At 36.8% G+C, this 12,193-nt stretch overlaps 1 protein-coding gene across 5 annotated transcripts in view; it reads right to left on the bottom strand.

Moving 5' to 3' along the window:
- RUNX1T1 (RUNX1 partner transcriptional co-repressor 1) overlaps positions 1 to 12,193 on the bottom strand; it is a 140,781-nt gene that overhangs the window by 90,846 nt on the left and 37,742 nt on the right. The window contains exon 1 of one of the 5 annotated variants that reach the window (XM_074944112.1): positions 11,108 to 11,254. The exons of the other annotated variants lie outside the window; for them this stretch is intronic. Within the exon in view, the coding sequence (XP_074800213.1) occupies positions 11,108 to 11,114 (7 nt within the window). The 5' untranslated portion in view covers positions 11,115 to 11,254. Of the gene's footprint in view, positions 1 to 11,107; positions 11,255 to 12,193 lie in introns of those variants that run through there. 5 annotated transcript variants of the gene reach the window in all.

Here is a 12,193-nt window from a genome sequence, read left to right as displayed (position 1 = left end):
CATCCACATTCATGAGTAATAGGCACCATACTCCAGTTGCTAGAAATCTAGATTAACTCTAATCTAGGGATGAGTTAAAGATTGGGTCATTTTTCTCCCCTTCCTCTACTTACTATATTTTGTTCAAAGGTATAGCCTTATAAAGGATAATTAACCTAATTATGATTTGATTTGTGCAAATAAGCCTATTTATGTCTGCTAGCTGATATTATAAAATAATTTGTGACACCTAAACAATATTCAATTTAATTACAAGGCACTGAAATAGATGGGCTGACTCACAGACAACGCCATTTGGATCAGAATTATCTGATGAAAGACCTAATTGATGATCACATTTCATGACCATGTTTACCATTGATTGTATATATTTAAATAATAGTACTTGTGGCATTTGTATATTTGACACCATTCTACAGCAACGAATAGCAGTTACATGAAACATCTGTGCATATATCAGCTTTGTAAACAAGACAGATATCTGAAATCCAATAGCTTATTGCAATGACAAAAACGCTACTCGGATTTTAATTTAGTGAGCATCAATTTCTGAAGAAGAATCTCCATTGGGTCATTCATCAGAGCATGTACTCTATATCTCGTGTGGCAAGACAGCAAAAACACTTACTGCCTAAAAAAGAAAAACACTTATGACAAAACTATTAAGCATTATTGACGCTTCAGTAAGTGGCACTCTTCCCACTGAGTCAGTCCTGAACTAATGCCCCAACAAAACAAGCCTGGTGTAAACAGTGGCAAAATTTGCTAGTTTTTAGAATGAAATCAAAGAGTTATGTTACTCCTCCTACATCTCCTCTGGAGAACAGGTCAGTCTTTGCAATTCTCCTCCCAGTGGCCTAGAAAGGCGGGGACTGGGGACAAGGAGGATAGTAGACAGTCTTTTCTGGATCTCTGTGATTAGATAGCTACCTCATTCCCACTATCCTATATATCTGGGAGGAAGCCATCCCACAATGCCCCACACTGATAGTTAAATAAGTGCAAGTGGTCCTGGTGAAGACACGCACTGCCAACACAAGGAGCCTAGCGTGGACATGCAAAAGCAGTTTAGTTACTGCGGAGGCTGTAAGTCAACATAACTTAGGTTGATTTAATTTTGTAGTGTGGACTTGCCCTTAGTCTGGGGTTCTGCAGCAAAACAAAAGCAGAATGCAAGTGGCAGCAGAAGCATTTCTGTCCTATTCCTGCCATATATGGGGACCATTGCCCTCCCTCCTAATGTTGCAAGAGATTGGGTAACGTGCCATTCCATTAGCCCTGGATATTAGAGGAGGGCGTTTGGCCAGGTAGCTATTCTGAAACATATTTGGAAAAACCAGACTGGTTTGAATGCAAACCACAAGAACCACCCCCCCCCCCCCCCCCGCACCCACCGAAGATAGTGCAAGCTAAGCAGGGAAGTTTGTAAGGCATCAAGGAAGGTCCGCTTTTGGCTAAATCTCTAAGGGTTCTGCTTCTGTGTTCGATTTCATTATGAGAGTTTCTCACATTGCTTTTTATAAGATTAAGTTACTTTGGTTATAGAATAAATATAGAAAACATAAAATAGAGAAGATAGAATTAAATGAGATGTAGATCTAAAATGGAATCAAAGACTTCCCTTCCACAACAAAGAAGACCAGTTGTTGGCAAGATAGATGCAGATTTGATTTCACAGAGACAAGCCAGCCAAGAAGGAAAAAAAGAGACATAAAAACAACATACCAGAAGCATATAAAAAGTTAGGGGAAGAATACTTTTTTTTTAAAAGTCCTGTAGTACCTTTTCCTCATAACCTGATCTTTTTAGTAAGAAAAAGTTGGTTACAATTTATAATAGGAACAAAATTAGATAAAGCAAAAAATTGTCCATGTATCCATTATTTCATGGATCTCAACAGAGCTTTGTATGAGTTTGGCAAGCTGCAGTTCAGTCCAATAGTGATTTCAGTGTAAATTAAGGTTAAAATAATCAGATGCTGATCTTTTTAATAAAGATCTAACAGTAATGAGAAATACAGAAACAGCTATGTCTATTGTTTCACCTGCAACATTACCTACATTTTGGCAGCTTGGATAACATAGGAAGTGTTCTCCCAATGAAGCTCTCCAAAATATGTAAACACTATACGCTGGGAGGGTCTTGTTTCATTCAGCCAAGCTTCTGACATCAGAACAAAATCTAGTTTACATGGACTAGAAATACCTGGGCTCCATTAGACTGTCCAGATTAAAGCCACAGGGAAATTATTACTAATGTATGTAAACAGGACAAGTTGACACCCATGCTTCAGGTGTTATTTTTTGACAATGTCCAGGGTTACAGGAGGAACAGATTTCTCAATAAACATTTGGATTATGTTCAACAGTTTAACAGGAGAAGAGGGCTGGAACTTAATGCAAAGGCATATGACTTTGTAGGCAAACTAAAATCTGAATAGAAGCTGTAGACTAGTCCACCAGTTTCTCCATTGTTCATATTTAAGTCTATATGGCTTTGGAAAACTTATTCAACAGTTATCAGAGAAAAGAGACCAAAACAATAAAACAATGATTTATCACAAGTGAACAGTCCGACAGCTTTTACTTGGATTTTACTGTCTTAATCAGGATGAGCTGCCTGTCTCTAGAGTTCAGTAGATGGCCCCCTGTTGTAAGGCCTGATCATTCAAGGAAGATCCGCAGTCCATTTAATGGTGGAAGGAGGAAGCTCCAACTAAATAAAAGTAGTCCCCCTTAATTCTGGCAGCTGAATTGCATCGCTGCTCCGTGTCTCCCACTGGTTCAAAGGTTAAGAAAGGGTGTATTGTGGGAAAGGAAAATGAATCAAAGGACATGAAGTTCAGAGACAATATAATCAAACAGTTTTCTACAGCATTTTCTGAGAAGTGCAGAAATATAATGCAAGATTTTCAAACCTATCCACATATCTTCAGCAGTCTTACCAGCCTGGATATTTAAGTTGTACCCTTTTATTTGTATAGGTTTCAGAGTAGCAGCTGTGTTAGTCTGTATCTGCAAAAAGAAAAGGAGTACTTGTGGCACCTTAGAGACTAACAAATTTATTTGAGCATAAGTTTTCGTGAGCTACAGCATCTGATGAAGTGAGCTGTAGCTCACGAAAGCTTATGCTCAAATAAATTTGTTAGTCTCTAAGGTGCCACAAGTACTCCTTTTCTTTTTATTTGTATAGTCACTTGCCCACGACTGTCATAAGGCGAGAAGCTCTTAGATTTTCTAGACCATGACCCCAAGTCTCCATGCCTATTCTGTTTTTGAGTCAGACATAGCTATTTTTAGATCATGGTTCATTTAGGGAGTCTCTGAGAATGTACCTTCAAAACTGACCCTGTCTTTGGTATCTTATTATTCCAACAGATACCTAAAAGTTATAGCATGCCAGAAACAAAAAGTGAATAAAAAAGAGCATTCATAACTACATACATAGTAATATTTCTAGCCTAGGGTGTTAAATAAAGTGCATCTTGACAGTGCCAAGCAAGCTGTTGGCATATAAAAATATTGCTAAAAAATAAGTAGCATTAATCTCTGCACACAATTCTGAACTTTAACTAATATTTTTTTTTCCTTTTTAAAAAAAATAGCTGTAAGGTAGACAGGTAAAAAGTTTTATGGCAAACTACTGTGTAATTGAACAGATTGGGCAAAGAAAAGCAATAGGCATTACGTAGTATTTGTTTAGCACATATGATGTGCCTGATACTCTACAAGACAAAGTCCTTGGGCCAATGTGCTTAATTTAAGAATGATAAAATAATATACACTTGTGTACAACCCTGAATTGAAAAAGCAGTCATAATGCATTTTGTATACACAGTGTTTAAATTAGGATGATATTTTTGTGTAAGTACATGTATCTTACTTTTGGGTAAGTCTCCTAATCCCATATTTTCCCTGGCAAAATACTACGGTGAAAAGATCATTTGATTGATGTGTGTTAAGTGTTTGTGGCCTCTGGGAAGGGATGGATATGGATTTTGGGAGGGATTATTATGAAGCGTGGGGATATGATTCACTGGATTTGGAAGACCATTCCACTAATAGAGCACGGTGTAGAAGAGGCATAAAGACAGGAATGAGAAAAGGATGTGAAGGAGGCAAGGAGGCTGGAATCATTGATGGAATGGAATGAAATGTAGAAAAGATGGACTATGAGAATCAGGATCTGAGTAGTTATGCAGAGCATTGAATACTGGAAGTTAGTTTTATGTAATATAATAAGTACACAAGAAAGATTCTGGGAAGGGATTAGAAGCTGCAAGTGACATGGATGGACCATGAGGTAGGAAGATAATTTTAGTAGCTGCATTTTGTATAGACCAGAGAGGAGAAACAAAAGGCGCAAGGGAGGCCACAAGAGGAGGAGGTTACAGCAGTGAAGGCAGGAGATGGTCAGGACTTGGACATGCACTTTAGCCGCTGAAACAGAAAGGAAGCATCAATAACCCAGGAAAAGCAATTAGCCATGAATAGCATTTTAGCTTTAAAAAGCAAAACAATTTCTCCTTCTTAAGAGATGGCACTTCAAACCTGCTTTGCAAAGCAGATGAGAATGGATAAGTCCCTATCTCAGAAACCTGATTATTTAACCACATTTTCTTGATCAAAGGGGATTCACTAGTAATGACATAAGCCTTCACAGAATTTTCACCAGTTTATACTCTATCTGAATTTGACCCAAATACATTTCTCTTCCTCTCTCCTTCCCCAGCCTCTCTTTCAGATCAGAAAGATAGATGCAATCAATTTAGATTCCTGGTCCTATTCTTTTCCCACAATTCTTTCAGTCCAAATATTGCCTGTTCAGTTTTACTTGTCAATATATAAAATGGTATAGAGGTTATTATATGAAGCTACTGAATGTATTTCCATAATGAATGGGAACCATATGAACTGTACTCTTAATAACTGTACTACCGCTTACAACATTGCCTTTAGAACTTCAAAAAGGCTTCCTGCCACCTCTGACTTAAACTTTGTAACCGCTTAAAAGCACAGTTAAATTGCAGCCGTTGTCTCAGAATATACATTCACATTAACGTTAAGCCAACTGGCTGGATAATTTAGGTTAATTTAGATGGGGGGGGGGCCTTGCTATGCCATTGGGTGGTTATTCCTTCTGAAGACATTTTAAATGGATGCCGAGATTTCTAAAACAGGGGAGTGAGGTTATTTTATTTTAAAAAGTAGAAATAAATGCATAAATGAGAAAAAGAGTTAATGAAAACATCTTCCTATGAAATCTAGACATAAACTCAGCTCCCAAGTCAAGTTTTAATGGCAACTCTCTGAAACGTTTAGGAGTGAAGTCTAAACAACTCTGCTAACACAGTTTGTCTGCAATTAGCACATATGGTAAATTTGCTTCTACCAATGTGATAGATGCCATCATGTGCCAGCAATGCCCCTCTGCCATGTACATTGGCCAAACTGGACGGTCTCTACATAAAAGAATAAATGGACACAAATCAGACGTCAAGAATTATAACATTCAAAAACCAGTCAGAGAACACTTCAATCTCCCTGGTCATTCGATTACAGACCTAAAAGTTGAAATACTACAACAAAAAAACCCTTCAAAAACAGACTCCAATAAGAGACTATTGAATTGGAATTAATTTGCAAACTGGACACCATTAACTTAGGCTTGAATAAAGACTGGGAGTGGATGGGTCATTACAGAAAGTAAAACTATTTCCCCAGCTTATTTCCCCCCCTACTGTTACTCTCACCTTCTTGTCAACTGTTGGAAATGGGCCATCCTGATTATTACTACAAAAGGTTTTTTTCTCCTGCTGATAATAGCTCACCTTAATTGATCACTCTCATTATAGTGTGAATAGCAACACCCATTTTTTCATGTTCTCTGTGTGTGTGTATATATATATATATATATATATATCTTCCTACTGTATTTTCCACTGCATGCATCCAATGAAGTGGGTTTTAGTCCACGAAAGCTTATGCTCAAATAAATTTGTTAGTCTCTAAGATGCCACAAGTACTCCTCATTCTTTTTGCTTCGATACAATAATTCTTAAAAATTTGCCACTATTTTAATTATTTTAGAGAAATAATGGGAATAAGTGTCAAATTATCAAGATTTGAAGCAAGAAAACAAACTCATGGCCAAATTCAGCTCTTGAATACGCATGCACAATTCCTACTGATTACAATGAGAATAGGACCTGTTTATGTCATGGACAAGTAGTAAATAATTCTATATCTGAACCATAGATCAACATTTCAAAAGTAAGAGTCATGTTGAAAGTTGCAGGTCTTCAAAAGCATTAAAGGCTTAATCTATGTGGTCCATCTTATGGATGAGTTATCCAGTGTCATAAGTACATTTACCTGAGTCTTCCTTGGTATACATGCCAAAAGAGTAGGATATATCAGGAAAAGAAACAGAAAGGGGTAAAAGGAAGTAAATATCTCACTTTCTGCCCGCCCAGGCACAAATATTAACTTACACCTTTAAGTTCATCTATGTTCAAATTACACCAATATTGGGTGTAAAGAAATCTAAATTTCTTTACTCCAATATTGGGGTTCCATCAGTTGTATATACACAACGCCAACTGACCTCTGTGTTAGAGCAACTTATACATTATTATATGTATTACAGTAGTGCCCAGAGGCCTACTAAGCTCAGGGCCCTATTTAGACCTGGTCAGAAGATTTTCAACAAAACAATTGTCAGAAAATGCCAGTTCATTGAAACCAAAACTTTTCAAGGGAAAGGGTCAGCTTCATTGAAACTTTAGTAAGATCCAGGATGGAATTTCTGGTCAAGATGTGCCAATGAAAGAGAAAGAGAGATAAACCCCAGCATGTACCAGTGGTTGGGGCACTTGCATGGGATGTGAGGGGACCAAAGTTCATGTCTCCACTCTGTCTAGTTTAGAACACAGACCTCAATCTGGGTCTCCCATATCCCCAGTGAATGCTATAACCATAGGGCTACTAGCCATCCTGGGATGGATTCTCTTTCTCCCTCATTTTTCAGAACAAATTTCAAAAGCATTTGTTTTTTTCCTGATATGGAAGAGAAAAATTTAAATCTCAAAAAAATTCTCTGGACAGGAAAATCATCTTCCACCCAGCCGTCACCTCATTGTACTAGGTAGCGCACACACAGAGTGAGAGACAGTTCCTGCCCCAAAGAACTTACATTCTCAGAAAAATATCATTCTCAATTTGACCCTTTAGCTTGAAAGTATTAGCATCTTAATTGCAAAGTAGTTTGGGGTCCTTGTTAGTAAAGAGGCTTATTATTAGCTATTACTGGGGTTATGGTATCACTTACAATATGCTTGGGGAGGAACTAGCACATAGCAAGATACAGTTCATGCCCAAAATGGTTCAAAATACGAGAAATAATTGTATGGAGACTTCTGAATTCATTACTACAATGAAAGGAGAGGGACACACATCAATGCTTCAGTATGAAAGCCAACATATTTCTCAAAAATCGTCTGGGCCTGAAGAAATGAAATGCCCAACAAATTCCCCTGGAGTCTCATTGGTAGCACAACCAAAAGTGGCTAACAGTTCTTTTTAAAAAATAAAATTCTTCCTTCCTGTCACACCGAAGTATAAGATAAAGACATTATGTATGATGACTGGAACAGTGATACAAGCTTAACAATCAGACTTAAATCTATTTCCAGACATACTTTCTACAGTTGGCTGAAAACTTGTTTTGTAATACACAGAACTGTCCTCATGTAATAGCATAGCAACTGCAAGTTAAAACAGAACAAGTCAGTTAACAGACAGTTAGGAGACTTTTGCTGTATAACAACGTGGATTTAAAAAACAGGTGGATTATCCAAATGCTCAGCTACTAGGACACTAACAGTTATGTCCATGCAATTTTGTTTCTGTTCTTTAAAAAAATCATCACTTGCAAGCACTAATGTTAAAACCAGAAAGGAAGTCTAGTACACAGTGGCTATAAATGCCAAATCAATTTTCAGCAGATAATAAAGTCCATGTTTTACAATCAGCAATGCACTGTTTTACTATCCAAAATGTAAGCTAATAATATATAGCTCTGCTAAATGGAAAATGCAGATATGCTGTTAAGAAACGGGCTGGCTGTGAGATGATGGATCATTTCTGCTGGGACCTTCTTAAAGCTATGTGCAAATGTTTTGAAAATATCACATGATGTGGCCATGTGTTAAAAATTACAGCCAGTTAAGTTCTCTGCTAAGAAAAATATGTGGGCAATTTATGAAATGCACTCCAGGATGGAGATGTCTTAAGTAAAACCAGATTCTGAAAACAAACCCATTTTTTTGAAACATGAACTTGAAAAAAAAAGTCGCAGCCACATCTGGAGAGCAGAAGGTAAAGAAGGGGTGGTCTGACCTAATACCAGGCCATCCTCTGAAAGAACAGCATTATTTCTGGGCTACAATGACTGTGATCACTGATTGTTCTTTTAAGGAAACCGTCCTGAATATTGCCATGGGCAATAATAAAAAGCATTTTGTAGGCCAACATCTGTACTATAAAATGACTGATAGAATTGTAAAGTTAAATACATAATGTTTGGAATAAAAACAGTTCTAAAAAACATACAATAATCAATCCACTTCGTATATGGCATTTGATCGAAGCACTGTGCATCTCTACATCAATGATTTAAAGATATATACTTTCTAGAGTCCAAATAAAATGACAAAACAGTTAACAAAGTTAGTGTAAATCTCATATTTGCAGGATTATCTTTCTAAAAATATGTTTGCTAAGAGTTGTATTAGAGCCTCCAAGATCTATTAATTAATTTTATAATGAGACCCTCATTAACAATCTCTCTGATGTAGTTTTTCAGACATACTAACATGAGAAGGCTAGTAGTCAATTACATTTTTAAGAATGTGATCTGTTTGTCTTTGAAGAGAACATTTAATTTGTGTACAAGTGTTATCACTATACAGAAACCAGAACAGATACTTGATCCGTCTTATATTTTAGAAAAAAAAGAAAGAACTTTGGGTGTCAGAACTATTAAAAGGATGCTTCTGAAATCAAGACTATATTACACACACACAAACACACACGCTCACACAAAGGCAATGACATAATATCAGATTACACAAAAATACACATCTTTTTAATCTTCTGCAGATAAAGTGCTTACTTCTAAAACACAAAATCTGCCCCAGATGGCTAATAATGCCCATTTGGGGGGGGTGGGGGGACCACAATATTAAAGGGCTAAAATATGCTGTGAACAGATTGAGAGGTAGTTCATCATAGAGGAGAGTAAAAAAGTGCAGATGGGTGTCAAAAATAGCCAAGTGTCGGATCTGCTCAAGTATCTCCATTCTGGCACATGCTCCCAGTCACAGCTGTTAGTGTATTCTCTGTATCCAAGTGCAAGGTTTTCTAACACTCAGAGCCGACATTAAAAACACACTTCTTCCTTGCTACCACTTTAACAGAGTGCTGGAAGTTAAAGATTTATGTAATGTTAAAGCTTAAAGAGTATTGATAAGTATATATATATTCAGGTGTAGCTCAAGCCACTTTGATTAAAGATGCATGAAATTTTAACCAGCAGGTAGATTAAGTAATTTAAGTGCCACAGGCTTACTATGCAATAGGTTGTTCAAAAATCTCGACTTCAGTCATTACAATAGCATCTTTGTTAGTGTCTCAAAAGAAAATATAGAAGGCTCAAAATTAATCATGCTTTACATTTAAATATTATAAATATCAGATAGAGAGCCATATGATACTGTAATTTCATATAAATATATGCAAAATATCAGTTGTATTTTATTTACATCACATGCACTTTTTCAAATTAATGAATTGCCATGATATTTCTAATGAAGACCACATCCCAAAGAATATAATGCATGCAAATCAAATTTAAACTTTAAAGGGTTAAATGACCTTTCATAGTCCTCAGTTATTATCTATGCAAATTAATTTGCCCATATTCAACCACACAAATCCTCCTAGCCTTGCACTTTGAGCAATCAGAGTTCCACTTTTTTGTTACAATCTCAGTCTTAGGATCAACAAACGTAGCATTGGAAGAATATGACAGTGCATTAACATCCTAAAAGAAAAACATTCTTTAAACAACTGGCAATACCTACATACAACTGTGGTTACAGCAAACTGACAGATACTGTTTCAAAATACCATCTGCGAGGTGTACAAATTCTGTGATCAAGTGCAGCTTCTTCTGCCTGTCCTACCCAAATTATCCACAAGAACCAGCCAGCTGTAGGATCTCTCTGTGTCCCTGTCTTTTTTATCCAGAGATATAGGCTGTTTTAAATTGGCACATGGCTCCATTCAGTCCTTACAAAAACAGCAAATACATTCTGCCATGGTCAGGCTTCTCATAAAAAAACTCAAACAATTCACCCTGTATAGAAGCAATATTTTCACTGGCAACAACACTTATCAATTAGACAAGTAGTCTAAAAATCCAACGATAATATTTTTGTGAGGAAATTGACATACTAAGATTGTCAGTTCCACGACGGTTTCAATAATTCAGCAGAATCTGTAAGATTGTTTAATTATTATATTATTATTAATAACGTATTTCAATTTTTGGCTGGTGACAGCTAAGAACTGTGATTTATGGCAAGACTGAGATCATTTGTTTTCTAGATCTTCTTCACTTCTCTAGCATAAACAGCTTTGCAAAGAGATTATTCCCAGTGTACACCCATAATCTAAAGTTATATCTACACATAAAATGTTTGCAGATTACAAGATACAGCTGACAGTCATGAAAACCAGACTGAAGCTGTATTTCTTCTCACTAAAATTATACCCCCCATACACACCTGCACCCACAAATAGGGTGACTTTCTACTATTCCTATCCCCATTCAATGTAGCATCCAATATTACTGTACATAGTATCTTTGATAGTTTCCACACACAAATTCCCCTCCCCCAACGTTCACACACAACAATTAGTATCTACAGTCTCTCTATATAAGCTGGTACAAATCACCCTGTAGAAATTATTTTTATATACAATCAAAATATAATAAGTGTTTTCCCATTTAAATAAAAAGAGCTGTAATAATTTTAACTCACCAGGCATCCTTGAATAAAATATACACTGTAAATGGCTCTCTCCTAAAAGCAAGCTTATTTAGGGCTCAGTGCCTCCTGTTCTGGAATGAGCACAGAAAAGCGAGGAGGGCCATCAGAACTGGCTGTGGCAGCATAGCTGGAGGCAGGATGCTAGGCGCGTGCGTTTGCCAGGCAAAGACAGATGGAGAGCTGACACTCTGTATTGCACTTGGAGCAGAAATGTGAATGATGACAGGAGCACATGTGGCCTTGAACCCAGCCCTGTCTCTTCAGGCAGAACAATGACAGGGATGTGTGTGCAAATTATCACAACCCCAGCTCCCCTCAGCTGACTCCTCTTACTCTACCTTTCACAGCAAGTTCCAGAGGACGAAAGAATAGAAAGTAAATGCAGAGTGATAAGATGAACACTGAATTATTCATTTTTTTCTTTAAAAGTTAACCCTTTCTTTAACTGCAAGCAATTAAAGCAGAGCATCTATTAGAACCAGTTCTCCTCAAAAAGTGGAAAACATGTTCTCATTTATTATTTTAACAGCCATACTTTTGAACGCCATAAGACCATGGTTGTTTATTTAGTTGGAAATTCAAAATATGTAAGAAGATATATTTAAAGATTTTTTTCTTTTCCTTTTTTCCTTCATCTAATTGTGCCATTTTATCACAGTGAACAGAGTATCAAAATCATTCCCTTTGTCAGCTTCTCAGTAGTATGTATAAAATAGAACACACTTAGAAGCAGACCACTTTTATTTTACTACAGTGCTTTTAACCCCCTGGGATTCCTGCATTGATATGCTCCAAACATTTGCAGCTACTCTCCTTTACCTTGCATGGTGATCCATGGGGGATGAAAACAAAATCTTCCCTGTAAAGCTTTTTCAAAAGCTAAACAATCATGTCCTCCTGATTTCTGAACACCCCTTAAATGTTTATCCTTCACATGAATAACATATGCCTGGCTAGGTTCAATGCACTCTTCCCTATTAAGCTTTAATGGACACCATGATACATAAAACTACAAGTCTTTGTTATAATGCTTTATCTAAAGCTGGCTATTTTCCTCTCAGCAGTCCCTCTTTAGTC

Source organism: Natator depressus, chromosome 2, assembly GCF_965152275.1.
Source record: "Natator depressus isolate rNatDep1 chromosome 2, rNatDep2.hap1, whole genome shotgun sequence".
Classification (NCBI taxonomy): domain Eukaryota; kingdom Metazoa; phylum Chordata; order Testudines; family Cheloniidae; genus Natator; species Natator depressus.
This window is presented reverse-complemented; position numbering and strand designations above follow the sequence as displayed.